A 14352-nucleotide genomic window follows, 5' to 3' on the forward strand; every position below is an offset into this window, starting at 1 on the left:
GGTTTTTTGGCTAAGTCCACACACAAATCTTTTTTACGCACACACAAATCTCCCCCCCCCCCCCCCCCCCCACACACACACAAATCCTGATTTACAAGTACAAAATATTTATGACCACATTTTGAGCCCATATTAAACCAACTTCAAAGTTTATCCCACACAATAGAAGTCATTACGACTGCAAACCTGCCTACCCTTAAAATGCTATGAAACTATGCACACAATGAAAAAAAACAAAACAAAACGCTTCATTCAGACCACAGAGGGAAGAATCATATTCTACAAAAAAGTAAACACTGAGGACAAGTTTAAATAAAAAGCATGTTCTGTAATTTTATCAATTACAAAATAAATGCCCAGGAAAGATAGCGGGCTTGTAAACTGTAAAAACAATAATTAGGGCTCATTAACACAGATCCATGAATACCAAGAGAGGTTAGTATCTACGACGCTTGTTATTTGGTCCATCAAAGACTCCCCCCACAGGACTGCCCCTCCCAAATCCTGGAGCCGGTCCAGCCTGGGGGCCCAATGGTGCTGGCTGCTGCGGTTGCTGCTGCTGCTGCTTTGGAGAGTCAACATCAGGTCGTCCCCCCATGGGTCCACCTTGTGGGTATCTATCATTTCGCTGTGTTATCATGAGGTTGGTGTTGTAGAAATGGTGGGAACATTGAAGGATTAATATAAAAGTTGTTTTGCAAGTATGAGAGAATTTTTTCCCCCCACAAAGACATGAGCAGAGGCCAGAAGAGCAATGATGCAAGGAGCAGGATTTTCAAGAATGGGTTTTAAAAGTTCAGTCAGTGTTTAGTTTCATCCAGGTGTCATCATCCAAGAGTAAAAGGGAGAGAAATAAACCACGTAGACAAAAGGAGAGAGAGGAATGAAACTGTTAGTTAGGTTTCCAGTTTTAACAAAGATCTTAAAATCTTCATTTTTTCCCAGTATAACGTTTTTAAGGCTTGGCTGATGTTTAATTACTTTTTAAAATCATTTTTAGAAATTTCTTGGAAGCCAAATGAATCTTTTCTTCTGGAAAAACATTTCTTTATTTTTCTATATACATTACCATGGCTCCATTCTCTGACATCAATGGTGTCCCCATTTTTGCTGTTCCCTCTGGGCCAGTGGGTCCTCCCCTTCCACTCATGCCCATCATTTGACCTTGGTTACCACTGGGCCCCGCAGAGGCCTGGTTATAGCCATCTACACGCAAAACAACGGAGCATTGGTTGGTCTTTCGGTAGTTTAGTGTAATTAATGCAATCAACGGTAGCTTAAAGACAGAGCTATTGTTAATATTTTAAAAGTTAACATTGGTTTTTGGTCAAAAGGTAAAAGATCCTGGAGTCTACAAGATGTACTCGAGCAACAAAAAGGGAATTACTATTTTGAGAAATTTCATAGGAATCCATCCAAATCTTCATCAGCATCACAGTTAAAGCCAGGATGTCAACCTCAGTGTGACATAAACAAGATAAAGCCAAGGTCACCAGAATAATAAGGACACATAACCAAAATGTTTTTGCAGAATTTCATCGTAATTCAACAATGAACCAACCAAATGACCGACAATACCATAATACTTGAGATAAAAATAAATAAATAAATAAATACATTTTACAACCAAAAACCAACGTTAAGTTAAAATAGTGGACAGGGACTATGGGCTGCCTCATGGTAAGTAAAAAACAGAAAATAAATAAATAAATAAAAATAACACCAAGTCCTAAAGTCCATATATTTCTAATAACCCTTGGATTGCACATCACCATAATCACAATAAATACAGAGCTGGAGAAGCAAGATAGTAATATTTGACTACAACCCCCAAAAATAAAATTTACAAAAAAAAAAAAAGAAAAAAGAAAAAAAAAGGACTTCCACAAACATCTGATTCACTATTTAACCCACACCACAAAATACTTACTGTGATGACTGTGTACATTTCTGGAGCTAATAATCAACTTCACTTGAAAATGGCCATTACTCTCAATTCAGAATCAATCTAATCGTATTTACTGAATTAGGTCAATATTTCTTTTACATGATAAAAGATGTGAGCAAAAAATAAAGAAAATCATTCTTTTAGAAAATCAATCATACTTCTGAATTATAGGAGACAGAAAAAGCATTGTACACACAAGTCTTCAAGCATTTTGAATGAGGATTAATCACCATTTGAAAACTGACTGTATTATCAGAATATAAATAAACAAACAAACAAATAAATAAAATGTATACTACACATTTGACTTTGCATTTAGGCATAATCAACATGAGCGAAGGCAGTTTAATTAACACAAATATCTACAAAGCCCCAATCAATAGTTTCAGAGCGACATCATAATTCTGCCAGATTCTGCAGTAAATTAGTTCCAGCTAGGGCAACCAAGACACGAAGAGGAACAAAAAAACTAATTACATATATTTTTTACAAACAATGCCATAAATTCCGTGTATTCATATATTATTTCATTCACTGCTTAAAGTAGCATACTCAGAAAAAGAACTTTATGGAGTTGTCACTAGGACAGGCGAAAGTCATCAAAGAAAAATTAAAGAAAGTTGTTCACAGTGTATCGAACACCATTTATATATTAAAACAAATGACATGTGTTAGGAAGCAGTGTGTTTATGTTATGCTAACATAGCTGTGTCTCTAGCAATCACGTAGCACAGCATTATATACCAGCTAGCCCAACTTCAATAAGCCTACAAACGTCACTGCTGTGCAGTTTTAGGTTTTCATTTATGTTGGAAGTAATAGCAGAGCTGTACGTTTTATCTTTTTCCAGAAATCTCTCAGTCAGAACATAGTATATCATGTTCAGGTAACTAGCGAAACCAGTGAGCTAACTTCCTGCTAACTTCTTGCTAACTTCTAACTCCGTTAAATTTAATAAATTTTGTTTTCATGGATGCCTGGATGTTAAACTTAATTGTTACACCTGGTAAAGCAGCAACGCTGATCATTTTATTAAAAATGAAAGATTTTAGACAGTTTTTAACTCTCAGTGTGCCTCGGTGTTCGTTTGACTTTAGGACCTGAAGCGGACGGAGTTTTGGACCCAGATTACTATGAGTCCGCGAGGCTCCTGACTACAGCCGTAATGCTTCGACAATCCATCAAGCGGTGCGGCTTCGTAGATTACCAAAGTCCTACTAAAATATTTTTTGACAGATTTTTGAGTGCTGTGTACCACATAAAATCGGTTCGAGGTCAGTAAACACAACCAGAATTCATACATAAGGTGCACCAGATTATAAGACTCACTGACGATTTTTGAGAAAATTAAAGGATTTTAAGTGCGCCTTATAGTGCGGAAAATACGGTAGTAATTTTAATTGTGAGACTGTGGAGATACTATACATCTACCTTAACAGTTCCCCAATTTTTCCATCTTGTTGCATTAAAATGTTTTCTGTGATAGCTTGCACACCATTTTAACATTAGCTAAACCTTGATGGATATTAAGCATTTAGCATTAGCTAAAACGGTGATGGAACATACATTATAACACTGCACTGGATGTCATGGATCTCTTACAGCAATCCACAAAGTTACCAAAGACAGATTAAGGTAGGGCAGGCAAGTTACAAAGAGCTGGCTAATGAATCGTCAGTTGTGTCTTGGATTATTTTTAGTTGTTAAAGCCCCCCCCAAAAAAAATTTAACCATTGCTATGTACAGTTACATAATTTATTGTTAGCTAAAATCAATACTGTTTATTATTGAAGTTAATATCATGGATCACATTAGCTGATGAAGTAATTTGTAAAGCTACTCAACTAGCATTTCCACTCACAGCAATAACGTTAGCAAGATTTGATAACTTAGCTAAGCTACATGAATTTGGTGGTGCCAACAATGCCTGATGACCTGACAATACTTCTACAAAGAACATGAATTTAGCAGCTGATGAGCTCAAGGAGTGGAATCCATACATATTCTATGCAAGTAATTTGCAATTGGTCTGTAACAGAAATCACTCACCAACATTACCCAATACAAGGCCAACTATAAGGCCCTATATCAACTCAAGGCCCCCCTTAGGTCGCCCATTTTATCTAATACAGTACGACACCAATTAATCTTGCTTTTTCGAGGCACTAAAGAAGGTCGTTATGGAACAAGCACAGACATAACGGCTTTTATTTTTGCAGAAAAACTGCAAGCTCCATTAAGCTTCCGTTAAGCTCCATTATAGTCTGTTCACAGATTGCAGAATTATTCATGTATTCAGATGCTTCAATATTGGCAGAGTTAGAGTACCACCAGACGCTTACCCTAAATCTATAGTGTACCAAAAGCTTTGTAATATTAAGCTTTTTTAATAACTGAGGAATACTTTGACTTTTTTAAAAAAATAATAGAGAAAAAAAAATAGAAGAAATCATGTCAAATGTATTGACACATGTAAATCTTTTTTTTTTAAAGCAGTTAAATACAGTTCTCCCTTTAAATGAAGTTAGTTAGACATTTTGCTATAAAGTACATTTAAATGAGTTACTGCAGAATGGTTTACAAGGTGATGTGCAATCCTAGGTTATAGTCTTTATGGTAAACAGCTAACATTAAGATTAATGTGTCCAGTCTATATAATCAGAATCCAACAGTCCCCAGCCCCTCATCCTGCACTCAGAAGATCACAAATTGTTGAAGACATGATTTGTATTCCCAACATAAAAGAAAAAGAATTAAGTCTGCATGTACTGCAAGGCTAAAGGCCAAGACTTGTACAACTTAAAAATGTCACATAAATGAATATGTTTTTAACAGTTATTATCCATTATGTCAGACCCAAACAGAGCTGAGGATGAAGGCTCAGAGACCCAGTAGTTTTCAAACTATCAACCCCACCACCCTAAGAGACAGTACCCATTCAGCACACTGTAAATTCTTGTTAGTATCAAGTCCATGTTATTGTGAGGAACACAGTTTATTTTTACTGCCGTGTACTGCATCCCAACTGACTCCATTTCCAACTGAAAAAGCATTAAAAACTCTCCAATATATGTTAATTGCAGTGTTGAAAATAAGCCACTAGGGATGCAAGAACAATAAACCTGATACATGAAAACAAATCACTTGATCTGGTTTTTGTATTAACCAGTCCTTACACAATGATGCCCATACCTCCCATATTAATGGCTCCACGAGGGCCCAGCTCACCCACTCTCATTTCCTGTTCTCTCTGGAAGAAGTGAAGAGAAGCCTTCAGAATAACACTCTGCTAAAATACAAACGCTCAGCGGAGAGCCAACTGCAGAACACTCACAAATCATTACATTTCCACACAATGGCAGACAAGCAATCTCACACTTGGATGAATAGCAGTTGTAGTAAAGCTAGAATTTAGCGTTAGCTTTAGTGCTTATTTGACTCTATTCAAACAAGGAAAAATTACTTTTGTAAAAATCTATATCAAATAAAACTGTTAAAATCTGACACACCAAGTTGGCAAAGAAATTTCATAAAGCACGTTCTTCATATGTGAATCCAAGGACAGCATGGTGACTGCAACATTACTGTAAGTGCGCCTTCATTTGTAGTAATTCATCAAGTTACAGAATGTCAAGGATGGAGGACAAAGTAAATAGAGTCCATTTAGCCTCTCTCTCTACCAATAACAGCAGTTTTTGCAATACAGACCCGCGTCAGTACAAAAATGAAAGCACTTGGACATATCCGTGTACAGCATGTACAAGTGCATTTCTCCTTTAAATAATTAAAAATATTATATATAAATACAATATAACTAGTTTGTAATTTTTGTAAATCCAAAAATGTTGTTCTGCAACACTCTTAAGTTCTTTTCTTGGGTTTAGAAATAAACATATCGTATACCAACTAGCTTTGTCATTTTTGTTTTGCATTGGAAGCTAAGCACAAAACACACAAAGTCACCATATTTACCCAAAGTCAAAAATCTATGTACATGTACATTAATGGTATCAGACAGGCGAGGATTTAGTGATACCCGTCTAAAAGGTCATTTTGGTGTGTCCGACCCCATGGTTACGCTCACTTTTCCACACTCACACAACACCCCTACTAAGATATTTCATATACACACACACGGAGTATTTATACATATGTATATTCACACTCACTCTAATACGCATAATCCTGCAGACACAAAATGTAATTAAGATTCAAAACAGACCAAATCCAGTATGAGAAAACATATAAAAATAATGTTCTATTTTACCATAAAGTAAAACTTGTATGAGTAGGTCGATATGCACATTTCCACAATTAAATCACAATCTATACAACAAACTTTCATAATACAGTTTAACAACAATCATGAATGTGGCCTACATCAAAGATATCATTGGGGAAGGTGGGAGAGGAAACAAGTTACTGGAAATATTGCGATTCTAAATGTCTGTACCATTTACTGTACTTACCTTTTAAATGGTCACTATGTTGCAGTTTTAAGAAAACTGACTAAAATTGCACTAATGTAAAATATATATCAAACTGATTACTTTACTGCTACTTTAAACACTAGAGGGCAACAAATGCAAGATTTAGATTCTTGGGAGACAATAAACAATGTACTACAACCTACACCTAAGTACTACAAATTACAAGGACATGAACAAGTTTAAAACAATATTTTACTCATCATTGCAAGATATTACTATTATGTGGACGTATACTATATCCACATTAGGCGGCAAATGTCCTGACAAACAAAACATGAAACCCTCTTAGTTGTCTGGTTAATACAAAGTGGTTTCTAATTGTTCTTTCTCAGCTATTCTACTACAAAAATGTTCATGTTCAGTGTTACTTCCATTTTTTGTACTGTATTTTTTGATTACTACTCTGAATAAGTCATAAGAGACAGATGGCAGACATGGGTAGGTCTAGGTACATTTGTTCAGCATCCATTTGCTATGTGAAAGTAAAGAGACGCCAACAGGACCTTTAAACACAGCAAAGGACACGAAGAGAAAAGTTATAACAGAAATCAATAAAATGCAGTATCATACGAACACCTACACACCTACATGACAGCATAGTCAGATCATTATAAATAGTCACTGCTAAATTTTGCTTTTTACCAGCTGATCATATACAGAGCCCTCAGCATGTTTTAAAACTGGATATTTATAGACTCTGTAAAGATATTTTCAAAGTTAAGCCCTAAATGTTACACTTTAATAAGACAGAAACAGGTTGGGGTGGATGTCACATGTTTTATTACATAACTAATGTTTTTCTTTCTTTTTTTTTTTTTTTTAAAAATCGTACCAAAAATTTCTCTATGTAGCAAAAACTCACACAACCTGTATTGAGATCAAGAGAACTTTAATTTAGAAACTGGCAGTGCAACAGAGCTGCACTGTTTGACTTCAGATTTTGTTTAGTGCATGTGCATCCTGCTAACTGAAACGAAACTAAGGCACATCCTTACAAAACAGTAAGACTGTTGAACACTGAGACATTAATAGCTTAATTACCTAAAACGACACTTCTGCAAAAAAATACTGCTACTACTTAATTTTTATTTTGTATAAAATCCATTGTAGTTCTTTAACAAACTAAAAAACTAAAAAGATCCCTTTTAAAAAATAAAAATGAATCAGCTTAAAGTTTTGAAAACATTGTCATGTTCTTATGAGCTCAGCATCTGAACTACACAAAGTGTGAGACAGATGTAGTTTCTATGGCTACGTTCACACTGCAGGTCTTAATGCTCAATTCCGATTTTTTGATCAAATCCGATTTTTTGTCTGCTTGTTCACACTACAAATAAAATGCGACAGCAAACGCGCTCTAGTGTGAACACTCAAAGCGGCCCGCATGCGCAAAACAAGACATAACACACAACGCGCTCTGTTTAGACCCAGAGCAAACAATATTGTTTGACTGATGGCCCTTAATATAAAGACTTCGGACTTTACGTTTCCCAACTTTTGCTTTAAGTTATTTTGTTATTTACATAATAATGTAGATAACCTAATAATGATCCTTATTGCTGTTTTAGAGAGGCGGTGCTTCAAAGGATAGCTGCAGATTTCTGTCAGAATCTGCAGATTATACAGTACAAATAAAATGTTCACGTTGTGTTCCCAACAGTTTCACTAACATCTACACTGGATGGCCAGGAAGCGTTCGCGATGTCTTCTCGGGCGCTTCTCCGGCGCTGATAATTGGCGTCTGTCTTGTGTCAGTGACGTAAAAGATGGATTTAATACGACATGACCGTTCAAACAGCAGTCGCTTTCTAAAACATCGGATATGTATCGGATTCAGTACCACATACGAAAGTGACCCAGATCGGATTTGAAAATATCGGATTTGTGCCGTTCACACTGTCATACCATGATCGGATACGGGTCGCATAGGGTCAAAAAAATCGGATTTGATGCGCTTTCGCCTGCAGTGTGAACGTAGCCTAAGACTGTCCTAACTATGACCAGTCTTGCAGTCATATTTTCTTGCTTCATTCCAATAGAGTTACATAAATAAATAAATAAATAAATAAATAAGAACAATCAAAACACACCAATAGCCGATTGCCAAGCCTCACAATAGTGGAGCAGTTATAGCTGCACATACATTTGGGATGTGTTTGTTAAAGATAACACGTTTAAAGAACAACACTATATGTTGTAACAGCACATCTAAACCCAGTTTACTTAAACCATGTTAGTGGTTTACAGTGCAATGTGAGATTACAGAGATTTAATGATGTATGTGACTGCAGTGGACAGATTAGGCTATGTTATTCCATAATGTTAGCAGACACAAATGTGGAACAACCAATTAATGTTTGCTTTACGAGGAAAAAGGAAAAAAACAAAACAAATTAACGTCAACATGCTCAACATGTATCACTGACTATGTTAAGACAACAAGTAAGGCTTACTGTTAATCCTTTATTATTTTACTTAGAAATAAATATGCATAAACTACATATACATTAATATGGTATTAAAAATATTGTAGGTCACCATTTATTGAGTACTAACTACCAACAAACACAGTTCTCTCTATACATATTTACACAGTTGAAATGCCTAATAAGCATTTCAGGAACTATGTGAATTCTACATCAATCACTTTGAACCCCCACTGACAACTCTGAGTATTCAAGGGCTCTGACTGCAACTAATAAAGTATTACAAGCTTTCATAAACAGGAGATGAAGTCAAATAAAGCTTGTAGAAAAACTACAAAAAAAAATATAGTGAGTCAGATTCTTGTCAGTTGAAGTGACGCAAAATGAATCCAAACAGGAAAAACATGTTGAGCTCAGCAAAGACCACAGGCTGTATATAAAATATAAACACAGCCACCAGATCAGGGAAGTGAAGCTAATCTTGAAGTTCCCTCACTATCACTGAGGCCTGCTACATGTTAGCTATTAGTTTATGCGACTGACAAGTTAATACAGAGTACAAAGTTAATATACCAGTGAACTCCAGTCACACAAATGTTTTGAATCATGAAATGTCATCAGTGTTGTCATCTGTTAGAAAATTTGTGTTTTCTGCTTATTTTTGCACAAGTTGGCTTATTTTACAGTTACAGAACGAAAGATTCCAATATACAGTTTTGGCAAATAGAAGAATCTGAATTCTATTTATATATCTACAATGCACACAATAGTGTTGGTATGACCAAGTGCTGTGACCAGAAAAAGGGAAACTAATAATATCACTTATGAAAGTTAGCAAGCTAGCCTGTGATACCTGATCTTTAAGTGGTTTAACTTCTTGTTCCAAATAACCACTATGGTAACAGCCACATGCCAAGCACGCAATTTCCAAAAAATAATATTTCTTTCACTAGTTTGACGAAAGAGCATGCAGCACTTTTCCTACTAATCAAATTTACTGTCAAGTCTGACTATAAAAGAAATTTCAGTTCTGGGGATGTTTCTATAAGGATAGCGACCTGAAGCACAAACTAAACCCAACATTTGTGCATGTGGTCTGACATACTCACACTACTTCTGCTCTTAGAAGCCAAAAATTATAACTTCCACCAACCCACCGTGTTAAAATTATGGGTTATTTTGGAACTGATGTACGAAGTACAGGATACTTCGTCATATTAAAACTCCTTCCTCAAGAAAGGAATAAAAGAAACTGACTGCAACAGATAAGACACACTACTAATAACAAAGTCCAACAACTGAAGGTTATGAAGTAAGATGTAAAGGTGCAGCTCTGTATTGATGGCTGTACAGGGTGTATCACACTACTTAGGGTTCATCAAAGTCAATAAATAAATCTCTTTATATTCCTACATTGTGCTTTTTTACATTTAGACTTCTGAAAACGAATTTAAACCAAAAACTGTATGGTCCAATGTGACGTGCATAAATATACAGGTTGTGTATGTAGGTATTGAGTAAGAAATTATTAAAAAACACCAGCCTTTAGGTTACATTACTGGTAGATGCTATTAACGTTAGGTGGCTGTGTACCCTCACATCAGTACAGAAAGGAACCAGGCAGGTGGATGTATGTGCTCCATCTGTACTCACGTTTTCCATGTAGTTTGGTTTGAAGCCATCTGGTTGGCGTCTCAGGTCCTCCTGCTCTCTGTGCCTCATCAGCTCCTCCTCCCTCCTCCTCCTCTCTTCCTCATGCCTACAAAGCAAAGAGTGAACAATGTGTGAACAATTGCAGATCGATTAACACAAACCACAATAAGCTTTAAAAGAAAGCATCTTATCGTCAGATTGATTCTAGTCCAGTAATTTTAATTTATTTTTAATATGTAAACAACCAAAATAAATGTGACAAGTGGGGTAAAAATGAACCACGACTTTCAACTGAACAGGTCTGCGCCTCAAGAGAAGCAAAACAATATCATTTGACCCTTTCCGGTAAATACTAATCACATTCTCATGAACTTTAACTGCTTAAATAAAGAAGCACACCTCATCTCTATCTGCTTTCGTCTCTGTAGCTCTTGGTTGCGAAGCTCCTCAAGTCTCCTCAGCTCCTCCTGACGTCTCATTAGGTCTAGATCAATGACAGTAAACACAAAAAAGTTCATCCAAGAAATGAGAGACTCACTGGAAAGGCAACCGATTGTAAGGCTACATTATATTGCATGATATTTATTTTCACAAAGTTCTGTGAAATTAAAATTTTTCTTTCTTTAATTTTTTAAATCAGAGAAGACCCTAACAGTATTATTAACCAGTTCATTTCGGAAAGGTCCGTACACTTTTCTTCCATCTAAATATATGCGAAATGCTGATTAGCATCTCCAAAACATTACTAGACATTATCCACATTAGCAGGCTGGTATTAAACTCCATATGTAAAATGAGCAATAAAGGCCACAGACCACACCTTGTCTCATTAACATGAGCTGATGTTCATGCTTGGCCGACTCCAGCTCGGCCTCCAGTTTCTCTTTAGCTTCTTTAATGTTCCTGTCCACCTGGTCTCTCTGCTGTTTCTCCATCTCATCAAGAGCTTTCCAACGAGATGAGAACTCAAACTCAAACGTCCCGGGCTGAGCAAAACGTGGCTTCTGTTCTCGTTCCCTGCGGAGAAAATGCAAGTACTGTCAATAAATCTGAATTATAGCATTCCTCTGATACTGTTATAGACCTTCAGTTGTCTACAACAGTATCAAAGGAAGGAAACAAATCCACTGAGTTACGATGTGACTGCAAAATGACTCATTGCTTACTTATAGTACTTTGGAGTCTTTTGCAGTAGTTTTTCGGAAAGGCCATCCTCATCATCAAAGTGTTCTGCAGGTTCCACAATGGCAGGACAGGGTGTTCTGAAAAAAGTGAAGAAACTGTGTTAATACTACCCACATATATACATTTGGCAACCTGTTTTACCCTTCTGTTCATGAGGGTAGTTAATTTTCCACTGGACAATCTCCTCTTATTTTAAAAATTCAGTCACTTCTCACCAGCTATCCCCAGCCCTTCCTGGCCTGCATTTTTTGCACAACTGCTGGCTCACTGTCCAGGCTGCTATTCGATCATTTCTCAATACCCTTCAGCTGCTTCTCCAGATGGACTCCAGCTCCATTATCTTGGACTGCAGCTTCTTGACATCTCCTCCATGCTGTAGGGTCTGTTAGAATGTTCAGTAGGAGGAAAACTGGTTCATGTGATGCTAAGCTACTGCTACTGTCACCAGCTGAAGTCCCAGGAGATTTAGTTAGGAGTTCATTCGCGTGACAACTCTCACCGGAGAATGATTTGATTATATTGCTCACATATTTGTGACAAAGTGATAATGGAAATAAGTTCTTAAAGCATATCCAGTTTGTGCAGACTCATATCTGTACACTCACACTTATTGTACTAATCCTATGAAACATTGCCACTAGAAGTACTGGGGATACTGAAGAAGGGTGACAAAATTAATCCTGAAACCATCTTTTTCACTTCAATAATGGCAAGGACCTAATGTGGTGTTGCTGCAGTTTTAAAATAAAAATAAGTTACTTTAAAGCAGCCAATGTAATTACAAACTCAACACCAGAATAAACTTATTCAAATGTTTTCAGCCCATTAAATAACCTCATCCCTCTGCTCCTTACGTGGTCAGCAACAGTGCTCCCTCGGTGCACCGCTCCAGAGCTTTACGCGCGGCTATTTTGTTTGCAAACTCCACAATGCCTCTCCCAGTGGGACGACCTCGGTCATCTGTCACAACAATAGCCCGTTCCACTGGTCCAAACTGGGAAAACGCCTGAGGATACAGCGAAGTTAGGTAACCATAAATGCATAAATGATCGTAGCAATACAGAGGAACGAGACATGCAGATTTAAGTTTGTTTTTTTTCCGCGTGTCTACTCTACCTGTTCCAGCAGCTCATTTGTCACCACAGGCAGCAGATTGCGCACTGTGAGCGCAGAACCGTGTGTGGCAAAGCGGACTCTGATTGGTCGATTATTCAAAATAGTCCCATCCAGCTCGGCTTTAGCGATCTCTGCTACAGTTCGGGTTTCCTGAAGGGATAAAGACGCATTCCCTCAACCTTGCTTTCACGCAACATTGTTGTGCCTGACATAACGTATAGGATGTAGAATTGCAAAAAAATAAAATAAATAATTTGACGCTAGCTTCCAATATATATTAAGTGGTAATGCTAACATAAAAGCTTACTATATATGTGTGTGTGTGTTTATTCTATTTGAGGCTTCACGTTAAAACCAACAAGTAGAACTGTTTTTCCTTACCAAACGAATGAAGCCGAAGCCCCGCTCTCTGTTGATGAACACCTCGTTAACGTTCCCATATTTAGAAAACATGTTTTTGAACTCCTCCTCCGGAATATCCGGCGGGAGACTGCCGACAAAAAGACGGGAGCGCTGGGTGAACGTCTTCTCACCGGGCTTTCGGAAACTAGTAATGTCTAGGGTCATTTCTGTCGGGCCTTCGCCGCTTCCTTCTACGGCTCCTTCCATTTGTTCAGCAACGGGGGACTGCCTAGGCGGCGGGGCCGGGCTGTCTTTGTTCGCCGGTGTCTGCTCCGCGGCCGGTGAGTCGGTTCCGCGTCTCGCCGGTTGAGGAGAATTGTTGCTTTGCATGTTAACTTGTTGCATATTTCGATTAGCCATGCTTGGAATACTTTTGTTGTGGAAATTTGCCCAAGTTTAATTAACTGGCCGCACACCAGCAATGCCTGCATACGCCTCCTAATTTTAAAGATGGCGACGGCTGCGTGCGCAACTTTCTTCCAGTTCTCGTGAGATTTGTGGCAGACGCATCGTTTAAGCGTTACCATAGACACTACAAGATTTGATGGTTTTTAGTGTAAAGAAGTATTTAACAATTACTGTAGAAAACAGTGAGAACTGTGAGAAGAGACCTTTGCGACTGACCCTGTTACTACTAGCTGAAGCTCCGGCGCATGTGTCAAAAAATTCAACACGCTTCCGAAACGAGGCTTGATTCGGCTGAACAGAGTCACGTGATCAATGACGTCAGACTCTTCATTGGGCACGTCACTGGTACAATGACTACAGTCATTGAACAGAACACGCCATGGAACATGTTTAAACAAGGAAGGTTAATTAATCAAAGTTATTTATTATAAACATAGACATAACATAATTTTTTCACCCCCCAAAATACATGTTCAAAGCACCATATCAGCACAATATCAAACAGAAGCTGTGAATTCAGCTCTGTAGAGTGGGCAATCATAATAAAGCAGTTCATTTTAACTTGTAGGTTCAAGCTGCTCTTCATATTTTTGCCCACCAGATGTCACCAAAGCTTCGTGTAATGAACCGTTTCTCAATACAAGCTTCAATGCTTCAGAAAGCTTCATTCGGCTATCACTACTGTTACACATATTGTATTGCATTGTTGTTGATGATGATGATG

At 37.5% G+C, this 14352-nt stretch overlaps 1 protein-coding gene across 1 annotated transcript; it reads right to left on the minus strand.

Annotated features, from left to right (window-relative positions):
• Positions 1–332: 332 nt before the first annotated feature.
• pspc1 (paraspeckle component 1) lies at positions 333–13880 on the minus strand. The gene is made up of 10 exons (XM_003440910.5): positions 13200–13880; positions 12819–12968; positions 12557–12708; positions 11684–11779; positions 11338–11534; positions 10917–11001; positions 10518–10623; positions 5141–5198; positions 1070–1206; positions 333–628 (listed from the first exon to the last, which is right to left on the minus strand). The coding sequence occupies exons 1-10, from the start codon at positions 13578–13580 to the stop codon at positions 437–439; spliced, it is 1554 nt and encodes a 517-aa protein (XP_003440958.1). The 5' UTR covers positions 13581–13880; the 3' UTR covers positions 333–436.
• Between the last annotated feature and the right edge of the window lie 472 nt (positions 13881–14352).

This window comes from Oreochromis niloticus, linkage group LG23 (genome assembly GCF_001858045.2).
Source record: "Oreochromis niloticus isolate F11D_XX linkage group LG23, O_niloticus_UMD_NMBU, whole genome shotgun sequence".
Taxonomy (NCBI): domain Eukaryota; kingdom Metazoa; phylum Chordata; class Actinopteri; order Cichliformes; family Cichlidae; genus Oreochromis; species Oreochromis niloticus.

What these genes read in the sequence shown, in the direction of transcription:
- pspc1 (XM_003440910.5), bottom strand. Translation starts at nt 13,580, where the DNA reads ATGGCTAATCGAAATATGCAACAAGTTAACATGCAAAGCAACAATTCT. An exon ending in CGAAAGCAGATAGAGATGAG is followed by an intron (nt 10,624 to 10,916) that starts GTGTGCTTCTTT and finishes TTTGCTTTGTAG; the next exon opens with GCATGAGGAAGAGAGGAGGA. An exon ending in AACCAAACTACATGGAAAAC is followed by an intron (nt 5,199 to 10,517) that starts GTGAGTACAGAT and finishes CACTTCTTCCAG; the next exon opens with AGAGAACAGGAAATGAGAGT.